This window comes from Patella vulgata, chromosome 4 (assembly GCF_932274485.2).
Source record: "Patella vulgata chromosome 4, xgPatVulg1.2, whole genome shotgun sequence".
In the NCBI taxonomy this organism is placed as follows: Eukaryota; Metazoa; Mollusca; class Gastropoda; family Patellidae; genus Patella; species Patella vulgata.
The window spans coordinates 66,989,755-67,012,966 of record NC_065882.2 but is presented as its reverse complement, the minus strand read 5'-3'; the positions used below and the strand labels follow the sequence as shown (position 1 = coordinate 67,012,966).

Here is a 23,212-nt window from a genome sequence, read left to right as displayed (position 1 = left end):
CCCGGAGAAAACCCACGAGGTTGGACAGGCGACCCTACTCCTTGTCACGTACAGCCGGGGAATCGAAAGCACGCCAGTTGACTCAATAACAGACCTTAAGATGGAACGTGCACGCGCTAACCTTTCGGCCATCAATGCAAGTATGATTGATTATTGTTTAATTATGTACCTAACTAACGTCCAAAAAGTAAATGGGAGCTAGATAGCGTGTCTCTGATGTTCTATAATAGTTAAAAACTAGATAACGTAAAGGCAATTTGCTGAAAATTTCATTCAAATTTATCCACTATGAACCAGGAACTAAGCGATTGAAATTTCCGCATAGCCTTGATCATCATTACTAAAGTCAGTACGATAAACAGCATAGTCTCGATTATCCAGTTAATCGTTAAGGAAAGTTATGCAGTATGGTTTGGATAGGTTAATTAATGTCTAATTAATAATTTAGATAACATTTCAGGCCTAAAGAAAGAACTACAATAGACAGATTTAGCTCTTGATTAATTAGGAGATAAACACCTCCTGTTTAGAATTTAGAGGACTGTTGTTGTCTATTTGATACCGCTTAAATCATTTGAGGCTGAGATCGCGTAGGGATCGAGCGCCTTAAATGAAAAATTTAAGCGGTATCAAATGGACAATAACAGTCCGTTAAATTCTAAACAGGAGGTGTTTATCGATATTGTAGATCAAAATATTTAACATTTTTCTTGGAATTCTTTCTTTCGCGATAGTTGACGGTCGTTATTTGGTTTTAATGACGTAAATAGTAAATACCAAGGAAACAATTTTGACGTAATGAAAATATCCGTGATGTAATAAGATAACACTCATTTCCATTCATAGAGTTATATATAGAAACTAGAGTCCGCACTGATCACGTGACCCCCATGACTACAACGTTAAAGGTTTGTGCCGGGATGGAGCGACGGCCGCCATGTTAGTTCCGGGGAGTATGAACGTAAATACCCGGATGTTCACTATGTTATCGCATCAATCAATCTGTGTCAAACTGTTTTAAAATGTGCACAAATATTAAATTTTTAAATTTTCTCACCCAAATTTTTATTGTTTAATAAAAATAATAATAAAGATCCATGGACCGACTTATCTCCGGGCTCCACTTTCCACAGTAAAGGTTATAGAACATTTTAATTTGACATGTCAGCGATCTCGACCGCAGTTTCTCCGCGTCTACCTACTTGTACTTACCTTCGCTTTCTCTTTTAATTTTTATTAAAATATTGATCTTTTAAATTAGTGCAATGTACACAATAATTATTCCTATACAGTAATTTTGTTAAATTGTTTTAGAAATTTATGGAACTAATTAATAAAGAGTGTAGGGAATTAGGGAATGAAAAGTGAAGAAAAATTAATAGCCTGCGTAAAATGTTGTATTTCTATTTACCGGTATTTATTTATTTGTTAATTATTTTTAGAAATTTGTGGAACTGAAAAAGTGAAGAGAAATTAATGGCCTGTAGAGAAATGAATAGTTTTAGAACAACAACAACAATAAAGGAAATATGTTTCCAGAATGAAAAAAATATTTATGAAATGAAATGGGGTTTAACGTCCACTCGACACAAACTAGGTCATTTCGGGACTAACATATGGCATATGGTGGGCAATTCCACGCTAAAGTAATACAATTAGGTGAACAATTTAATTAGTTGATAAGTGGACAAAAATAGTGTCTTATAATCCATATTTTGAAGAAAAATCTCAATTTGGGTGGAGACTCTTCCAATTTTTTTTTATTTGGTCTTATGTCAAGGTTTACGTTGCAAATGTCGAATTTATAATTCTATTGTATTTTCTTACTTTGTGTTTGTTTGATTATTCTGGCTCATAATGAATGATTTGGCATTAGTTATCTGAGAATGTATATAAACATAATATTTAAACATTAAAATATAAAAGTAATATATTTTTGTGAAGGTAACCAACATTGAAAAATATCACTATGAGAATGTACGTCCGTTACCAAATATTTACATTTTGTTTTCTCTCATTGATATTTTTATATGGAATAATTTAAAACTTCATATCTAAAGCTATAATAACCCATTCTTATTATAATGACTGAAAAGAAAAGATTTGCAAAAATTCTCAGAATAACTTTGGTTTTCATAGATGTACGTCCGTTACTTTTCACTGTATTTCATGTTACCAAATATTTACATTTTATCTCCCTTATTCATATTTTGATAGAACTGTTCAAAAACTCATATTTAAAGCTAATAACATCATTCATTCTTGTTACTATGACCGTAAAAAGAAATCATTTGCCAAAATTCTCTGAATTACTTAGGGTTTCAAAGATGTATGTACGTCCGTTACCAAAATTTTAGGGTAAAAAGGTACGTCCGTTGCCAAAATTTTAGGGTCACAATATTTCATTCAAGGAGTAATGTTTTTAGGAAAGTAACTGCTCCATTAATTGAAATGAGTTAACTATTATTATTATCTATAAGTCCGATTATTTGTAAGTTTACATATCTAATGTAATGGGTTACATCCGTCCCGCGCCTCCCTTTGAAATGACAAATAACATACGTTGGTCTCAAAACACCGCAGTATTATATTGGTGTTCTGTGCGAAAGGATATTTCGGACAAAATTAGTATCAAAAGAGAAAAATTATGCTGTGTCACGGACAAAGAACCCCATCATTCAAATTTAGATCAAAACATAAGCTGTACATAAGATGTTTAAGAGTCTTAGACAGTTTGGAAAGATATATTATAAAAAAAAAAAACCAAATGAATATTATTTTCGAGAGATAAAGCCGAGCCAAGACCAAATCAGAAAGTGTTTTACAAGTCAAGCATAAACATAGGTGGAAGCGGAAGTTAACCTCTCACAATAGATATTAATGTTTTTAATTTTTACAATACTGCTAAATGAACAAGTGTAGAATCTCTCAGTTTAAACATCTGTGTAGAAAAATCCAAGCAGGTTATTAATAAACCAAACCTCAAAAATAATAAATCAAGTGTGGATGATAGGATTTTAGAATGATATTTAAAATTAGATAACATATAAACTATGCTCGTAGACTTTTTAATGCAGTTTTTGGGGTTTTTTTTGTATTATTGCTTTCGGCATAAAGCCAGAAATCCAATTAGCTGACTACATGTTTTCATTCTAAAAAAAAAACCCCAAAAAACCCAAATAAATTTTCAAATGAAATAGAGATATAGAGAAATGGGGTCATTTCTGGACTAACATATGGTTCTATTATATTTAAATAATTAACTTGCCCGTAGGGGTCTTTAGCAGTAGGAAGAAACCGGAGGATCCGGAGAAACCCCACGAGACTGGAAAGGCAGCCAATCTCACTGTCACGTACGCACGCGTTAACCATTCGTCAACCCCCAACCCTCCTAAACAAGGGAAATCAATCGGGATTTGGAAAAAAAATCTAGATAATTTTCGCTACACAGGTTTGTTAGCTGTAATATCGACTCCACTTATTATAAAACTGCATCTTATTAAAATACATCAGAAACGGATTAAAAAATTTACTTTAAGAATAATATATACTGTGCACTTAGTATACAATTTGACCCAATTGTTAAATCCAGAACAATCTATGATAATCTAAATACATTATTATTTTCTATTCTCCAGTAATAATGGGGTTCGACGAGGCTAATATTTATCACTGTTTTCATTTGCCAATAATTTAAACGTTCTGGGCTCGAGGATCATTTCGATCCCCACAAGATATATTGGGGTCAGAATCTATTCTGGCGATCTCCTAAGCAAAAGCTGTCTGTCATATCACTTTGGTGGGAACGGGCATTAAATATTCAGATTTACAACAACAAAACTTAATGTAAATACATGTATAAAACTATTTGTGTTGCTTTATGCAAATGATACTTTCTAGCAGCGAGTAAAGCTAAATTACAAGAAGCCGATAAATTCAGCGAATATTGAAAAGAGCAAGATTTTCCAATGGAAAAACTATCCCATAATTTAATATTTTATGCAACATTGTAGAACTAGGTATAGGTATCTGTCAAGTTGAATATAAAACCATTCACAAAAAAGGCTACAAATGAAGTATCGAAATATTAACAAATGCAAAATATTCCCATTAAATGTCAAGCAGATGTTATTGATCAAATAGTAAAACTCATTCTATTATATCGGTGACATTTCTGGCAATGAAAAGTATGATGGAATAGAACACGATCCGCTTATTTGTAGAATATATCTGTGTCTAAAACTCCAACCTCGGTTTGCGTATACGTATTGCCACTTCAACGACTCTCTCTCTCTCTCTCTCTCTCATTCCCTTCGATCAATAGCCCTCTCCCCAAATTCAACCACCCTCACTTATAATGTAACCATTGACATTCCTTTCTACTTATGTGAACATAATATGGTATTCAAAATATTTAAATACGTGGTATTCTAACTTTCCCTGGACAGTATACAATTTACACAACTTTCTAATTGTATACATGAACATTACATGCAATTCAAAATATTTGATCGTGGTATGCTAAAAAAAGATACATATTGCGCATAAGGGTGTTTTTATGTCATTTATCTCTATATCAAAATATTTAGGATCGTTCGTCAACTCAAATATGTAGCTTGTGGTTTCTACTTTTTTAAAACAAATTTAAATAGACACCAAGGTTAGTTTGTAACTTCATTCATGAATAAACGTTTATGGACTTTGTAAATGTAGGGCAGCAGGCACAATGACCTTGTCATAATTTAATTGCGATATAGGGGAAGGGCAGGTGTGTTTAGCATGAATCACGGCATTCTCAAGTACCGATTAAGTGATTTATTATGTTTAAATAACCTTTACAATAAAGTGAGATATGTTAAGCTAAACAATTACAAGTGTATGGTCTTATCTTTGGATATTTATTGCTATGGGTGTGTTACTTTGGGGTGGAGCAAGTTGCAATCGTTGTCAATCAAAGCACGTAATAGATTACCTGTATGACCATATATGGTAAATGTACATACGATTTTAAATTGGCAAGGCAAACTATCCAAAACATCCCGCAATTCACACAGCTAACCAATAATGCACCGCCTCGACCCACCACCGTAGACCAAAACCGAAACAACGTTTATTATACTTATACACGAAAATAAAATCAAACCAAAATATTAATTAAAGGGCCAATCCCGATAATATTTTGGAGAATAAAACTGCTTAATTTTGTATTAAAATCCCTTAAAATCCTCTGCATTAGGGCCGAGCAACTAACTATATGTGATACGTTTTCAAACAACTTAAACCCGTCAGTCTTCATCTGGAAATGGAGACCGGTGTCACAAAGCTGTATTATGCGGTGTGTGGATAAAACCAGACTTTTATTTTATAAAAATAATGTGTCGGTGAAATTTACCTTTCGTTATCAAGTATAGCACATGGGTCATTCACTGTATAAACCTCAAAAGGGACGGGAATCGATTATCAGGTCACCCATCGAAAAAATTGACCCGAAATCTTAAAAGGGTTACGTGCCCGGATAAGCAGTTTTGATGTTCACGCCCAAATACCTCTGTATTTTGAGCTAAAATTTTGAGACGGGATAAATACACCATTCCTCTATATTTTGGCGTTTAAATTTCATACGTACTCGGACTTTGTTCAAATCGGGATAGTCCCTTTAAACATGAGCTTATATACCTTTCAGACGCTTATTTTTAAACGAGTTCAAAATCGCAGTTTTTTAAGACAGGGTCGTGTTGCGTTATCACGTACTATAAGCCAAACCTGTTTAATTATTGTGACCTATTGTGGAATTTTTAAGCCAAACCGTTTACACGGCCAAGATGAATCAGTTTAAAATAAAAAGCCTTATCGAAGACAGGTCGCGAGCTGGGGGTTTTAAACTGGTTTATTTGCCCCATATTTGCGTTTAGTCGTCAAAGATAAACTGGTTTAACGATCCCCAGGGTTTTAAAAAATAATTCAACTTAAGCGTCTGAACGGGCTATTAGACCCTGGATCATATTTCTACTGTGAACTAGAATAAAGCATAAAATGAAGTGGGGTTTAACGTTTTACTTTCTGTTCCAAACGCCATGAAGTATGCTATGATCGAATGTTTTGCTTGGATATCGGCGGTACAGCCTACTCTTATTTCGATATCCAATTGCCAGTGAATCTTTAACGTGATGCAAATGGTCATCGGTTTTTCATACCATCTGAATGACTAGACGATTTTCCTGCTCCATTGCCAATTTTCTGCTCCATTGCCAGGTCTAAACCAGACTGGAAAATATGGAGAAAACGTTCATGGCTAACACCGAAATCTCTTACTCACTGTGCTACCGTCGATTCCTAGATTAAAGCAGCACCTATATATCGTAAAAATACAAGTGTATATTTGGACGCCGGGGGTTGAGTGGCCGAATGTTTAACGCGTGCACTTTTGACCAGAAGGTCTGTCATGAGTCTAGTGGCGTGGTTTCGATTCCCCACTACGTAGCAAGGAGTAAAGTCGCCTGTTCAACATCGTGGGTATCCTGTGGGTCCTCCGGTTTCATGCCACTGTTAAAGATCCCTAAGCGCAAACGAATTATTGAAATAAAATTGAACTATATGTTAGTCCCGAGAAAACTTAGTTTGTGTCGAGTGGACGTTAACACTTTAACACCCCCCCCCCTCTCTCTCTCTCTCTCTCTCTCTCTCTCTCTCGACGCCCCAAAGTGTAATATTGTACCTACACCATCTCAACGATACAAAGGAAGTTCCTTTTTCCGGATTAGAGTGTCATCCGTAATATAATGTATGCGTATGCACATTTATAGAAGTAGAGTCCATTTGCATTAGGACAAAACAAAAGTTTGAATTTGATTGAATCAGATTTCTAGCCAAACAAAAAGCGAGTACGTATCTAACGAATTGTGTCTACATCATCGCAACGGATGTTCCCCTTTCCGGATTAGGGTGAAATTTTGTGCACAATTATCAAACAAGTTTGATAAAAGTATTGTCTGAAACAGTTTGTATAATTGAATCAATTTTTAACGGATTAAAACGGATTAATATTCTTTAAATACGCTTTACGTGTTTTGTAACGTGAAATGAATGCGTTGTCAAGTTTCGCGGCTTTACTTTGGACGAAATATAAAAATGTGAAACAGACTATACATGTTACATAAATTATCAGAATGCTCTGCTTCCTGCAACACACAGTTCACTATTATAGAAGCAATATCTGCTGGTTGCTAGATGGTGGTAACTATTTTAATATAAACAGAAACAATAATACGAAATGTGCAATCTAGAAATTGCCGGTTCGGTATGTTACTATAAATATAGGCCTACATTTGAATTGGCTTTGGATTGGTCTATGGACTCTCCCTTAATACTAATTACGATTTCCAAATTTATACATTGAAATAATTGGCGAAATACCTATTAGATATTTTTCAGTTGATAGGATGTGTTAGTGGTTATTACATATCAATTGTTCCTCCGCCAAATATTCTGTTAATAGACTATCAGATATTATTTATGCTTACAATAATATAATATGCGTATATCAGTTACGGTTGACTGGTATCCGGTCGTCTTCAATAGCCCGATTGGTGTAGAAAAGTAGAACGCTAAACCCCATGTTATTTTCATTTTACCAGTATCCGAAATTGCATATCTTTATCTTTTCTCGAAGTAGATAGGTCTCTTTGAGATTGTTAAATAATTTGCGATTAAGAAGATTGGTGTTTTTCACCCTGTCGTTTACCTCATACGTTATTATTATACTGATAAACTGAATAAAGTATTCAGATTCGTTCGAAAGTGCGTCCATACAGAAATGAAATTAAATGGGGTTTAACGTCCTACTGTTCTGCTCCTAAACTGGGCTAATGAAGACGGGCATACGCCATACAGTGTGCTATGAGGGAAATCTTTTTTTTTTTTTTTTTTTCTTCTTGTGGTGGGGGTGGGGCAGGTTTATATAGTTATATTCGTTATATAGTTATAGTAGTTAATGTGTAGTTCACAGTAAGCATATCTTCCCTCCTCCTAAAAGTGTGGAGCGAATCCGAACTCTTTGAGTACTGGTTTATCTTATTTCTGACCAAATTTATCACCATATTCAGATTCATCACTATATATTCTACTAAATATATAGTAAAACTACATTGTTATTAGGAAGTAGGGAATATGTAATATATATTATGACTTTGCTTTTGTATAAACGTGACATTATGTTTATACTTATCATCATTTTACAGAATACGATAAATATAATATTTGTTAGAGATTTCCAGTTTTATTTCAATCATTAAAATAAAAGACCATGTTTAAACGAATATCACTCCAATATATTTATTATGCCACATATCGGCACATATCAGGTAATAGACATCTTTACGAATCCCACAATCTTTATACACGTCCGCCGACTCTACTACAAAATAAAATCAAGTATCAATCGATGTCGTGGGGTTGTGATTGCCTAGTGCTCTAGAATGTCAAGCTTTGAGCTCTAACTGGCCGGTCACTTCTGACTTGCGGTCATGCCTTCCGTCCCTGGTTGTGAGCGTATGTGGCTTGGAGATAGGTGCGCCTTCTCAACCTCGTGGGCCTACTCCGGGTAACTCGGTTTCCTCCCACAGGAAAGCCCCCATGCTCTTGCGCTAAGATAATAAAAATAAGACTTCTCTGTGATATCACCCTCGGTGGAAGCGCCCGTTAAACACTCTCGGTGTTGATTAAACCAAAATCTGAGCCCAATGACTTTCTGTTTTTCCACAGTCAGTCTGGTTTACAATTTCTTCAAAACAATACTTCCTTATCTTGGGGACTAATATCAATCTCAGATTGTAATGTGTTCGCTGTTTATCTTTAAGAACGAATACATTTCAGTTAAAATTTTACCATTTCACAATAATTGTTCCCGATCCCTAATCTTGTGCCGAACCCCTTTTTAACGGCCTTATGAATCAAAGCTTACATACAAGGGAGTTAGGGACATTAGGCAATCTTGAAATTAAAGGGGTTGACGGTTCAATACACATGTTTGTAAAACGACTATGGTACCTTCATCTTTTATATTAAGCATTTACATGCAACGTTTTGGAGGTGGTATTCTCGTCTTTATCAAGAAATGTTTATGTTTATGAACCAGTAATCCATATATAAGTTTTAGTGGGTAGTAAATAATAAACAATGGGGTACCCTTTGATCAACTCCATAATAGTTACACATTAATTGATTTACAAAACCTTCTCGGTAATCAGTGGCATATTTCTCAATATTTTTTATTTTTTATTTTATTTTTTATTGCTAATTATCCCGTTCTCCTTTGTCAGTGGCTTACACCAAAAATATAGCTTTCAATAACTCACAGTTATTTTATATTTGGAAATTGATTTGAGCCGTATAAAATTACACTCTACTGTCAATGTTTCAAGCGTTAGCACTTTTAAATACAAGTATTGTTGGAGATGCTGTCACTCAACTGTCAACATGTGGTTCAGCGTCTTTAGTATTGTATATATATATATATTAATCAACTCAATACCCTATACTTCTATTTATAAACTGACGTAAAGAGAGAGAGAGAGAAATGGGGTTTAACTTCCACTCGACACAAACTAGGTAATTTCGGGACAAACATATGGTTTTTAACTTTATTTCAATAATTCGCTTGCGTGTAGGAGTCTTTAGCAGTGGGAGGAAACCGGAGGACCCGGAGAAAACCCACGAGGTTGGACAGGCGACCCTTCTCCTTGTCACATACAACCGGGGATTCGAAACCACGCCAGTTGACTCAGTGACAGGCTTTATGATACAGCGCGAACGTGAAAGTGACGTAAACAAGCAAATCGAGGGATAAAGGATAATTTGAGAAAAGAAGAATGAAATATGTATCACGTCTTAAAAACCGGAACGTTTATTGATATGCGTATCGAACGGTATCTATTTAAAATGCTGTATTAATAGTGCGTGTACTGAAGTTGAAGGAGTGGGTTGTACACCTACGCTGTCGCGTGTCACCTGTGTCGATATATAGGTCGAAACAACTCATTTTAAACTTATCTTAAGACGTGAAGCAACTTTTCCGTACTCTAAGCTGTATTATTAGTGTACGAATTCACAAGTGTTTTTACACTTTATTTTACTATCAAACAAGAATTATAACAAAGTACGTTTTTACGTATTTAAATTTAAAAATGGATTTATCAACTGCTTTGGGGGTTGTGATTATGGTAAGTTGATTTTTAACTTGTTATTGTAACTTTGTCTCGATGCCGTCTTAACAAAACTGGCGATATTTTTTTTACCAATTCTTTCTTTGCTATAAATTTATAAAACAAAACTTTTATTATTACTGATCTAGTCAAAACTATAATACATAATAAATGTCAAGGTACTTATTGTTTAACTATTGTCCACGTTCTTGAACTTAAAACAACGTTATTGAACTTAAAACAAGTTTTGAACTTCCGACAGCGTTGAATTGATTTAAATCAACCCTGTTTAGCTTATCACAATGTTGATATATATAACAGAATTGATATATTTGTAACAAAGTGTTATTATTTGTAACAAAGTGTTATTATTTTAAACTTCGTTTTATTAATTTAAACGTGGTTTTATTATTTTAAACTTGGTTTGAGTATTGGTAACATGTGAATTATGATAATATACGAAGGTGAAAATAAATGGAATAGTAGACTGAAAGTTAAAGATTAAAAAAGCCAATTTAAAAATTCATGGCTGTAACAAAATACCTGTTAGGTGTTAAACATAATATCTAATTAAACGTCACATATATCAAAGAGTAAAGACCTTTATTTGTCTCTTTCAGGTTGTGAGTGTGACTGGAACTACAGGTTTGTGGATTCATAACATTTTCCTTGAACAAAAATATAAATATACAGTCTGTGCATTTATCATTATATATTACCTACATTTAACCTAAATAATATACATATTACATTATATACATACTATATCATATATAAAATGTACAGTAAATTTTGTTGGATATGTGAATTTTCTAAACTAATGGGGAGTTACAGATCATCTAAATATTAAGCATACCCGAACTCCAACAAGACATCTAGTAGCTTAAAGATAAATGTTTGTCTTGGATACTAAAAGTCAGGGTTATTTCGTATACCAAATATCCAGATAAATGCAACGTGGTAGCATGACAATCGCAGTCAGGTTTTTGATCACAAACAGCTTGTTGAGGACAGTTAAAAACCTCCAGGCGACCAAAGTTGCACGTTCATCGTAACCATTGTCTTGACTCATAGAGGGAGTGGGGTATGAGCAACTTAAATAGAGATTTCACTTCTGTGTACGTCGAAGCTCTATAATTATGTGCGAAATGCTAACCGCTCTACTGACGTTATACACTTAATAATAACACAAACTTGATCAGGCTTTACGCAAGAGATAAATCGGCTTATTGCAGGTCTTCCTCTATGCCTTAAATGTTATATAAATTATTAATTAGACATTAATTAACTTACCAAGACCCTAATCACCTCTCGATGCCATCGGATACTCTAGATTTTCAACAGATTTAAATACGATTTGCGGTTAATGATTTAACGCAAAAATGGATAATCAAGACTTTGTATTTTATCGTAACAACGTTAGCAATCACAATCGAGACTATACTGTTCTTGAAACGGCCATAACTCGGCTCAAAAGGATATTATTCCTTTTTCTTTATCTAATTTTAAACTATTATAGCGATAATTGTCAGTTCTTTATCTAATCTTACATAATTCCTTTCCTCTTTAAAGGATTAAAGCAGTGGATGTGGATCGGGCCTGCAGTCAAATTTTAATTTTTATGGCAGCTACTCACCATTTTTGTTTTTTCTCCTATGTTTTTTAAGATTGGGTTGTTGTTTTTTCAGACGATAAAGTATGTGGTGGGAAACCTGCGGAGATTTTCTTTCTGCTTGACAGTTCTTCTAGTGTATGGAGGGAAGATTATAATCGTCAAAAACAGTTTGTGGCCGATGTCGTCGACAAATTTGTGATTTCAGAAAACCATACCCGTGTAGGCCTTGCTGTTTTTTCAAATACATATCGATTATGGTTTCCAATCGATCGATATTTAGATAAAGAAAGTATGAAAAGAGCTGTAATGCAACTTCCATACCTTACTGGGGATACAAATACGCATATTGCTTTAAAGTATATGCGAGAACGAGGTTTTAAACCTAGTCTTGTGCGAAAAGATGTAGCACGTATTGGAATAATTTTAACTGATGGAAAATCTAGATATACGGATAAAACTCTTTTGGAAGCTCAGCGCTGTAAAAACGATGGAATAGTTTTGTTTACGATTGGTATTGGCGATAAAATTGATATGAAAGAGCTAAATGCTGTGGGAACCAACCCATCATACGTGTTTCAAGTGGCTGGTTTCGATGTGTTGTATGAGATTCGCCAGAAATTAGCCTTCAAGGCATGTGCAGGTAAGAGGAATTTGAACTAAAATCTGTTATTTTATTTATTTATATTTTATTTGACGGGGGATGGGGTGGAGTGGTAATACAAGTGTTGCCATGGCATCGATCTGTCTTATCAGTTTTTAGAGCGGAAAAACAGCCAAGTACATATTATTATGAATTATTCACGATTGGGCAGGGCTGAATGAAGAAGCAACATAGTAGTGTACATTATTTTCTTATTCGGTTCTGTGTCTTTTTTTCATCATACATAAAGATTTGGAGCCCTGTAGCTATTTGTTTCTATTTCCTTGACGGTTGCGATACTTATACATAATTAGCAATCGGAAAACGTATCTAGATTACAGCAATATATTTATTAGTTACCACAGACATGATATCTGTCGACGAGAAATAGCTTATTTTTAACAATCTTCAAATTTAATTACTTATTTAGCAAATTTCAAGACATTGGTCATGGATTACCCATGGCACTAGAGTATCTTAGCGTATAATGCAGGGTTAAGATTTCAACGACAGGTACAGCAGTTGAGAGCTCTTGAGTAATAACCATATTGCCTTGTACTATGAATATCACAAATAAAGATAGGTTGCCAGGCATCGAAACCTACGCTCACAGCAGCTAAATCGTCCGGGAAGTTAACAATGGTTGTGGCAAATTTTTTTCTAATGTCAGAAATGAAAACATTCACAATACACTAAAATCGGATTACGAGTAACAACACATTTGCCTTCTAGTTCTGCCCTATTTTAACATTTAGCATACAAAACGTGTAATATGAATTGCCATAATCATCGAGAATCGTAATGCAAATTGATAGGTTTCTTCGTCTCATGAACTTAAACACTGTATAAATATAAAGTAAATCGGATATTAACTTAAGCCGGACGGGGACGACGACAATATACGACCACATTTCAATGTGGGTGTATAAAAATGGGTTTAGGATCACCCAGAATACCTAATTATAACCAGCTTGACTTATTTGACAACGTATAATATGTCGAATAGATAAAAGATAATTCTGTACAAATCTTGGTTATAGCTACATATGTGTTAATCTGTTTACGATTATATTACACGCTACAGCGAATGGGCAATGTGACGAAATCTAGAGGAACATCCCACTTAAAATTCAACATTTACTTAAATAATCTGGAATCTCAATTGCAATCCCACCTACGCAATTACATACACATATACATTATATTCATCGGATTTTAAATAGTATAACTCTGCTTACAGGGAAGTTTAGACTATACAGCAGACTATTATAAAGTATCGTGGCACCGTTTTTGCTTTGCAGTGAAACGATTTTCGTCTGTAACAAACATAGTTGAAATAAGCAGCCGGCATATTCATGGATTATTCAATTGTTTTAGTCGTTAGTAAAAATGAGCGGATAACCAATTAAACTTTGAACTTTGTCAAGTCTGATATTAAATGACATATATAAAGAGGATGTATATTTAGTTTAACAACAGTGTTAGGCCTATCCAAGAGCCGGGAAACTTATATGTGATGATAGACGATGTGTTATCAAAGTCTCTGCTATAAATTTGTCTTGCAGTGTTAGCTAAACAACAATACATCATGTTGCACTACGTTCTACGTATCGTGCTTTATGTTAATGTTTTATTTGTTGAAATTTCAGTTGAAGCCCCACAAAAAGACGAACCAAGTAAGTATTTTCGTTTTTGTTTCTTCTCTTATGTGTATATACGATGAAAAATGTCTTATTGATTTGGACTCCAACTTTGCCTGGGTTTAACATAAATCCGTAGTCTGTCGTAGGATAAACGAAATAACTTTACCCTTTAAAGTTATTTTTTATGAAATAATATATGTCAGAAATATTTGGAACGGGTTGTAAATATAGAATAAAGAAAATTAGCTAAACTTGCGGTTTAGGGCTGCTAGAAATGCCTTTACGTGAATACTTACATATTTGTTTTTCAAGTGGGAATTTATAGCGTAAGTTGTAAAGAACACAGCGTCTATACGTTCTGCATATATAGTGAATGGTGGGTATATCTATTACAGGTATAAACATCCGCGATATAAAATCTATCCTTTCAGACCCGTAAATTTAAGGAACATAACACGACTACATCTCAGTACTGGCGTTATCTATAGGTGTACTGTTGAAAGCTTAAAGTCCAATGTACTAAACTTTTTAATTTTTAACCCATTATCAAAGAGGAATGGGCATTTGAAGTGTGCACTGTCCTAATTTTAATGTTTCTGTCTGTACTCTCCACCGAAATCCAACTCTCAATCATACTGCATGAACGGGGCACATTCCTTGTTTATGACTTTTGAAATAGACCAGAATGGAAGGCCATTCAACGTGTCTGTTTCTACCTAGAATGCAATTTTTTCGCACCAGAAAGTATATTGCGCAAGGCTGGCAGTGTCACTCCTAACGCATTCCTCATGAATTTAATCAAAGCGTTATCACGTCCATTCCCAATATAATAATCACTTTAGCTATATCAATTACAGATACGTGTAAGTTGAAGCAAATTAAATTGGGTGCGTTAAGTACAGTATGAGTGGAGTAGTGAAAGTAAAGTTTTCTAGTAAAAGTTTAATTAAAGATGCATTATGTAAGAGCTAAATATGCCTTTATGTTGGCCACAAATGTTATATAAATTATTAATTATACATTTATTAACATACCAAGACCATAATCAACTCTCTAGACCACAGGATGGTCGCGAATTTCATGGAATGAAACAAGATCGTCGTTACTTTGTTTACTATCGTAACAACGGCAGCAATGATGACCGAGACTCAGCTATTCTCCAAATAGTCATAACTTCGCTCAGATTTTTTTTTCAGTATATTCATTTTTCACTAACTTTTTTGAAACTATTATATATAGCGAGAGCTTACATATTGTATCTTTAAGGTTTAATTAACCTTTATGTTGATGACTAAGTCGAGATGATCTGTTTTATTAGTTTCGGATGGCAGAGGTCCAAAATACGTCATACGACCTGGTAATAGTTAATACGTAAGATGTTTAAGTGGATATGTTAAAGTGTCGACGTGACAAATATTGCTAAACAATTCATTGGTCTTTGACGTCATTACGGCGTTTGTATTGTTTAACTCATATTTGTCGTGCATTTGAGTGACATTTAGCGATTGAGCACAATAAAAATCACAGCACAATTTATATGGAAATCAATCTATGGTTGATACACACTTGTCGAAACGTGGGTCCAATATGTGTATAAACTAGTGATTTCTATCTTTCGTGGTTTTGTTCTACTACACGGCACATACATCTTTAATACATGTACTTGAATATAATAGTTTCCATTGAAAGGTCTCGTACCAACGTATCGACATCAATTAGTCGATTCCTTGATATCAGAATATCCTAATTGTTTTTTTTCCCCAATTTGTCTCATGATTATCAAAGGGGTGGAGGGGAGGGGCTATTGAACAATTAGTCAGATCAACTCTACCTGTCCCAATAATATGATCACACAGTGGAATTTATTAATGATGTCTTTGCTTTCCTTGTAGGTTGTGGGAAAATGAAGAAAGCCGATGTTATTTTTCTCTATGATTCGGGTACTTTGGGATCTACGCAGGTCGCACAAATAAATCTCTTCATAGAAGATGTTGTCCCACATTTCAACATGGCATCCGGAAATATCAGAACAGGAATTTTAACAACAAACTGTTACCGTGGCGACTTTAATCTAGACCAATACAGGGACAAGACAGAATTTATTAAACAACTTCGTAATTTAGAGATTCCTGATTTAAGCTCAGTGGTTCGACGGTTAAGACTTCACAGTTATAACCCAGAAAATGGCGGCCGACCAGACGTGAGAAAAATGGCGGTTATCTTTTTAGACGACAAATTACGTGTGCCAAAGAAAGTGATGTCTGAGGTGTCTAGGGCGAAATTCGGTGGTATTGAAATCTTCGTGGTCACAGTTGGTGACAAGTATGATCCAAGGGAAGTAGAAGATATTTGTACGCCACCCATGAACAACCATATGATAAATTTCAAAAGCTACAACTCGCTTGCTGACGTCAAAAATGTCACGAGACCAAACTTTATCAACATGTTTTGCAACGGTGAGTCGCCTCCCCTTAGAACGACAACAACAACAACAACAACTACAACAACCACAACAACAGTTTTGGCATTAGAACAGCCACGGGCGAGTGCCAGTTGTGCCTATTCTGTGTGTAGTGGAGCTAAAAAACATATATCTATAAATAGCTTAGTTCTCATGCTTTTAGTGTTGTTGCTAAACAGTGGAGTAGTGTGATAACTTATATAATGCTTCCAGTGCTTACAATCGGTGGTGGGTTTTACATATAATACCATAGCATGCCTCTGCCTGCTTCTTTTATTATATATACTTCCTAGCACCAGCCACAAAAAATATTTAGGAATCACAATATTCGTCCCGTTAAACCCAGCGTGTAAATCCACAGACTGTTGCTATATTGTTTATATTTGAACGCGCAGGTAGATTAGGTATCAGGCGTATGTCGGAATATCTTGGTATTGCGCGGATAGCTAAACATCGCCATTTAGCACTTAATTTTACTGCTTTAAACTCTCTTAATACTCTGACATATATACGAATCTAAACCTGGATGAAATCGTATATTGGCGTGTAATTTCCCATGAAATGCAATATTACCCACTAAAATAGGTCGAGCATTATGTATCATCGAAGTTATATTTAATTTATTGTTTTTATATTTAATTCATTGTTTATGCTAGGTCCCCACTGTCGTGGGATGCGTTACGATAGGATTGTCCCTAATAGAGACTTTTGGAAAGCGAAAATTCCTGGTCCGTATCGAGGTCATCAATTTGTGCGTAGTTCGCATATGTGACGCGGCATACGGATACGGAAGTACGTATCGAACAGCTTTCATACGAAAAAGGTCCGTATAAAGGTCCGTCTTCTTTTTGCCGACTTTTCCCCACTTTTAGACGATGAAATGTTTTGTCAAATGTTTGATGTGGTTTTAAACATGATAAAGACTGGAATTTTATTATTGAAATGGTGGAAATCGGAACTTATACGTACGCGACGCGAAAATCTGCCAAAACTCTAAAACTACGGTGCCGCAATTTCTGCTTGCCACAAGTCTCTATTGAGTCCACTATCTGGTATGTGTAGATACGTTCGGATACGTTTCGATACGATCAACATGAATGCTACGACGGACCACAATATATGATAAGACCTGATAGGATCACCACGATTACTCCACGATTAAAACCACGATTTCAATCGTAGCGGTAATCATGACAGTGAGAACCTAGCATAAAACCACCCTTTATTAACTGAATTGTAGTCGGACATTGCTGTTGTCGCATTTTCATTCTTTGCATTTTAATTCTGTCCTATTTCACCAAGGGTGTGTATACATGTATATAGAATAGACTCCACCATAACATCCATATGATAACTATTATAATACGTCATGTTTCATACAATAGACTAACATTTACAATGGTATATATCGCACTACATATTTACTTCCTTAATAATCACAGCACTGCTTATCGTTTGTTATGAAACATAATCCTGCCTGTGTGTTTCTAATTCCGTGTTAGAGCTATCTTGCCTTATTTTAAATATGAATTCTGAAATGAACCGCCATTTGTTGCGTTCTGTAGCTTAGAATTGGCAATATTCAATCACCAGTCTATTGTTTGGAACTTTCGAGGAAAGTTAATCAATATACAACAGCCAATTTCGACTAAGCCCCTGACACTACTTCCCTCTATATACTCTTGCCGTGTAATACAGCATATTTTGAACGAAGCTTTGTTGATCTTAACGTAAAACAACCCCAAGTCCCTATATTTAAGGAATTTAATTTTAGCATGTTTGATTTAACCTAATGAGTTTCAGTGATTATAATTATTGAATATTGTCTGTTTTGTATATTTCAGATCTGGTGGATCCCCAGCTATAGATGATTGGGCCAAGAAATATAGATATCTTATTGTTAAATCAGGAATGCTAAATACCTTAAAGATTGTACTCCATGAACTTCAAGTAAAGCGGGACTGCTTATTATTCCATTAGCATTCCTTACAAATATCGGTCAAAGATATGAAAGACATTTTACAAGAAACCTCTGTGAAGCTTGACCCTTTGAGCGACGTGTGACCTCCAGACTGTTAACACCCCTAAAATATGTCTTAATACAAGAGTGGTTTGCAGCTCTGTTCCATACGTGACGTTCCTTCCTAGAGTTATAGTGTGTGAAATAGAGGAATTAGCAATTATTTGTTATCGTTTAAGACAAGTTTCTTGAATAGTCCTGCTTTCGTGCATTAACCATTGTAATTCTTTATATACCGAACTGTAAATTGTGATCATCCGTCAGATAATGAAAATCAAATATGCAGAGATTTTACTATAATTTAAACTTACAAAATATGTACAGATCATGCATGTTTGGATATCTAATGTTGAAATAGCTTGCAGTAGGTTGAAGGGAGCTCAAGGATATATTGTTGCAATATATGGTAGTCAGATTTGTCACTCCCGGCTTTAGATTTTAAATGTATCGAAATAATATAATTTTCCAACACTTTAGGTAGCTTAAAAGCCGTTTTAATATCGCACCCAGAGCTACCACGTTATTTTGGAAACCAATAACGTTAGAATGAGGTGGGTGAGTGGGGATGGGGTCCAATCATTTGGCGGACCTCTTGTTTGATCACATTTAGCACGAGTCAGTTAATATTGAGATGGCGATATCTCGAAAATCAACTAGTTGCAAAAACTGGGAGTTTTAAAGTTTACAGAGCAAGGATTAGACGGAATCGGACAGATTAGGCTCAGTTTTCGACTTCATTTAACATTTCTGGATAGAATTATCGATTCCAGCTACTGATTATTGTTAGAAGTATTTGTACACAATCTGCTTTAAAAATTCCAAAGATCATAAACTGGGTAAATCATTGATTCTCGGCATTTGGTCATGAATAAAATGCATTTGTTGTCGACCCCACAAGGTTCTGTGAGAAAAATAGCACTGGAAACAGCTTACATAATTATACTTGTATCCTCAGCGATGTCACAAATCATCTTATAAGACTGATTCGTCTAATTATGTTGTGTAAACGTTCTAGGTTGTGACTGAAAGCAAAATTAAAACAGTTAAATTGTCGCTCTGAATTTAAAAAAATAACTGTAGTGCCATTTGTCGCTATGTATTTGATTTATTTATTCTTATCTTGATTTATAACCAAGCTTGAAGCTTATTTATTTAATACACTCTGCTGAACACGTAATAGACTTTAATTAAAGGCTTATGGGTGTGCAGAGTGCAGCAGTTTTAAAAACGGACGGATAAATGGACGATTTCGCACTATTTCGCTTTAATTAACACTTGTATACATATTTAACACAGGAAACCCAATTTTCAATTATTAAAAATATGCAAAATGTATATAATATTTTTTGGGGTGTTATAAAGTTTAAATATTTTATAAATGTTTTCAAATCTCTATAGTGATATTATTGTTGCTGATCTATATCTACGGTTTTGTTAATAACTAGTCTTCCATTTCTCCCGACATGTCGAATTATGCTGTACTTTATTGTTGAGTTTTCCAAGATTATTTATTTTATTTATGTAATTCGCGTTCTGTGTATAATATCATGTTATTATTTATGTATTATATTTTTTTAAATACTCTCATATTAAATTTACATGGTTATCAAAGTATTTTAAAACATTTTATTTAATATATTTATACCAGTTATGCATATTTTCTTTGGAAATGAAATGAATGGAGTTTATGGCACGTCAGCTCCAACCGGGCTATATGGTGCCAAACACATGGTGATTTTGACGAGACAGATTAAACCAATATCACATAAATATATTTATATACATAAATAAAAACTAGTATCACAGACAATAATGTTATTAAAAATAAATACAAATAAATATAAGTCCTTTATTTATATAAATAGATAAAAACAAAAATATAGGATATATTTATGCAATTAAAATTTGTAATAAAAGTTTGTCTCTTTTAAAAAGTTTAATAATTTTCCATACAGCTCCGGTTAAGCAAATAATTGATGTAGTGACTGGCAACGGTAATAGTTTGATCTTACATTCTTGAGATGATTGCACTCAATCAAAATGTGTTCAGCTGTCAAAGGAACATGACAGTGAACACATTCTGGTTGAATCTCTCGCTTCAAAATGAAAATGTGAGTCAAAAGTATGACCAATACGAGAGCTACACAAAACAACCTTATCCGTCCTATAGGAGGTTCTATAGGAGTTGGGCAAGTCTCCTATGAGAGGTTTAATGTGATGAAGTTTATTTGTGTCTGCAAGATACCAAGACCGTTGCCAGCGTTCATATCTATAAGAATTTATAGAAAATTTAAAATCATTGAAAGGTATTAAAAATTAGGATATGGGAAGATCTAAAGCAAACTTATCAGCCAAATCTGCTTGATCATTCCCTTTTATATCCATGTGACTGGCCGGGGAGCCAGCAAAGGACAATATGCTTGCTGATACTCTCGAAAGATAGTAACAAACGATAATGGGTGATCAAGTTGTTTATTATTTATTGAAAACACCATGTAAAACCTCAACATAATAACGAAAGTTAAACATAGGATGCAGGTCATTCCCAATGCCAGGGTTTACGTTGGTTTATCGCCGACAGAACATTTCCCTATTAGCGAAAATATGTCGGGAAACGATTTCGCATATTGCCCATCGCTCGTGATATTTAGGTTCAGTGATATTTATATTCAGTTTTGCTAAATCTTGATTATTTTCGTGAATGACAAAAGTAGATTGTGTTTATATTTAATCGCATGATGTGTACTAATGTAAGCATAATGTGGTAAGGAAACCAATGTCCTCTTTAATGACTTATTGAAGAGGTAAGTTGGCCATCTTAGTACAGTTGAGGGGTAAATTAGTCCATGGCCGACAAATTTGTCATAAAGATCAAATAGAACTTATTATCGTTTCCCTGTCACGAACTGTTATTACAACGGACATTGATCTTATCGTATTGTCGTAACGGACGAATGAGGTTTGGGTGTCTTTATATAGACATGTGAGTAATCAAATGTAAAGTTGATGAACTTGTATCAAAATTAAAGGATCGTGTTGTGGGTAAGTGGATAGGTGATGCAATAGAGATATTTGAATGCGCACTAAATCCTGCTATAATTTCACAAAAAAACACCCCTTTAAGAATTTTTAAAACATATCTTGTCTAAATAATCAACATATATGAAGCAACACTGCTTCGGCTGAATAAATATTGGTAAAACTGAAAACAAAGTAAGACCAAATCACTAGATATTACTTGTATTTTAATCAAAACATTGTAGAACAGGCTGTATTGTCATTCTGAAGCAATATTTTCGACTCATTAAACAAAATTGTTAGCTTTATGAGCTTATCATATGAACGGAAAGTGTTATCAAGTGTTCTAGAAATAATGATATTATCTTTGTTTTTACACGAGAGTCATAACACCTAATATATTTAAGTATTACCTTTATTAATTCATTTGCAATTAATTCATTTATTTTTTATTTATACATTTTTATAAGTTATGCAATATATAATGTTCTATAGCGGCGCTAAATTGGGGCATCGAGAATTTAAGTCATGTAAACAATTAATTATTTATTGAAAAACTGTTTATAAGCTATGCAATACAATGTAAAATATATTATTACGTCATGTTATATATTTAAACATTGATTATACGCTGTGTACTATAATGTTCTATGCTGTTTATGTTTTGATATAAAATAGTAATCTAAAATGTTTTTGTTAGTCGCTATATGAAAAAACAATGTTTATATTTATTGATGCACTATAGGTGGGTCAGTGTGTGGCTCACTAGCCATACGGGTCGGAGATCTATTCCGGTTTTGGCCGAGAAACATCCCAGGGCTTTTCGCCTGGTCGATCGGTGTTGCAGAAAGGAAATGAAATGGGGTTTAACGTCCTAGTATTCTGCTCCGACTGGGCTAATGAAGAGGGACATACGCCATACAGTGTTCTATCAGGAAAAATGGGCCCGGACGGCGGCGCTACGACCTACTCTTATATCGAATTCTAACTGCCAGGTGAATTTTTACGTACACGCCAATTTGTACACGGGACCTCGTTTTTTTTCGTCCCAGCTGAACGGCTAGACATATTATAATTCATATTATAATAGATGATCAGTTCAATAATAAGACAAGTGAAAATAGACAGTTTGATAAATAAAAGGCATGTTATCTCGAACTTACTCCAATCTCTGCCATCATTAATCGACCCAAACCTCATTTTCCACGATTGAAGGAATTAAAACTATATAATTCATAAAATAGATTATCAGTTCAATAATAAGACAAGTGAAAATAGACAGTTTGATAAATAAAAAGTATGTTATCTCCATTTTTGCCATCATTAATCGACCCAAATCTATTTGCGTAGGTGTGAGTTGGATCCTGCGCAGCTATTAAATGAAGCTCATCATAAATTATGTTCTACAAAAACGGTAGTGGAACAAATTATTCCACCAACAAGTGATGCACTGGATGAGCATTTATTGTATGCTAATTATCAGGCTTGCATCCACAAAAGATCTTTATGTCAGGGGATGCAAATGCCATCTCCAAACAATAATGGTTGGATTGTACATAATAACGAATTAGAAATTGTATGGATGACTATGAACCCTTACTTGATGTTGTTCAATG

The 23,212-nt window shown here is 34.4% G+C and overlaps 1 protein-coding gene across 2 annotated transcripts; it reads left to right on the top strand.

Moving 5' to 3' along the window:
- The first annotated feature begins 9,842 nt into the window (after nucleotides 1–9,842).
- On the top strand, nucleotides 9,843–22,284 carry LOC126817742 (collagen alpha-4(VI) chain). Of its 2 annotated transcripts, none has more exons than XM_050544879.2 (6): nucleotides 9,843–10,217; nucleotides 10,820–10,844; nucleotides 11,888–12,454; nucleotides 14,104–14,130; nucleotides 15,990–16,786; nucleotides 18,403–22,284. In XM_050544879.2, the coding sequence occupies exons 1-5, from the start codon at nucleotides 10,182–10,184 to the stop codon at nucleotides 16,748–16,750; spliced, it is 1,416 nt and encodes a 471-aa protein (XP_050400836.1). In that variant the 5' UTR covers nucleotides 9,843–10,181; the 3' UTR covers nucleotides 16,751–16,786; nucleotides 18,403–22,284. The 2 variants fall into 2 exon arrangements, with proteins under 2 accessions (XP_050400836.1, XP_050400838.1); XM_050544881.1 differs by having other exon boundaries at nucleotides 9,848–10,217; nucleotides 15,990–16,553.
- The last annotated feature ends 928 nt before the right edge of the window (nucleotides 22,285–23,212 follow it).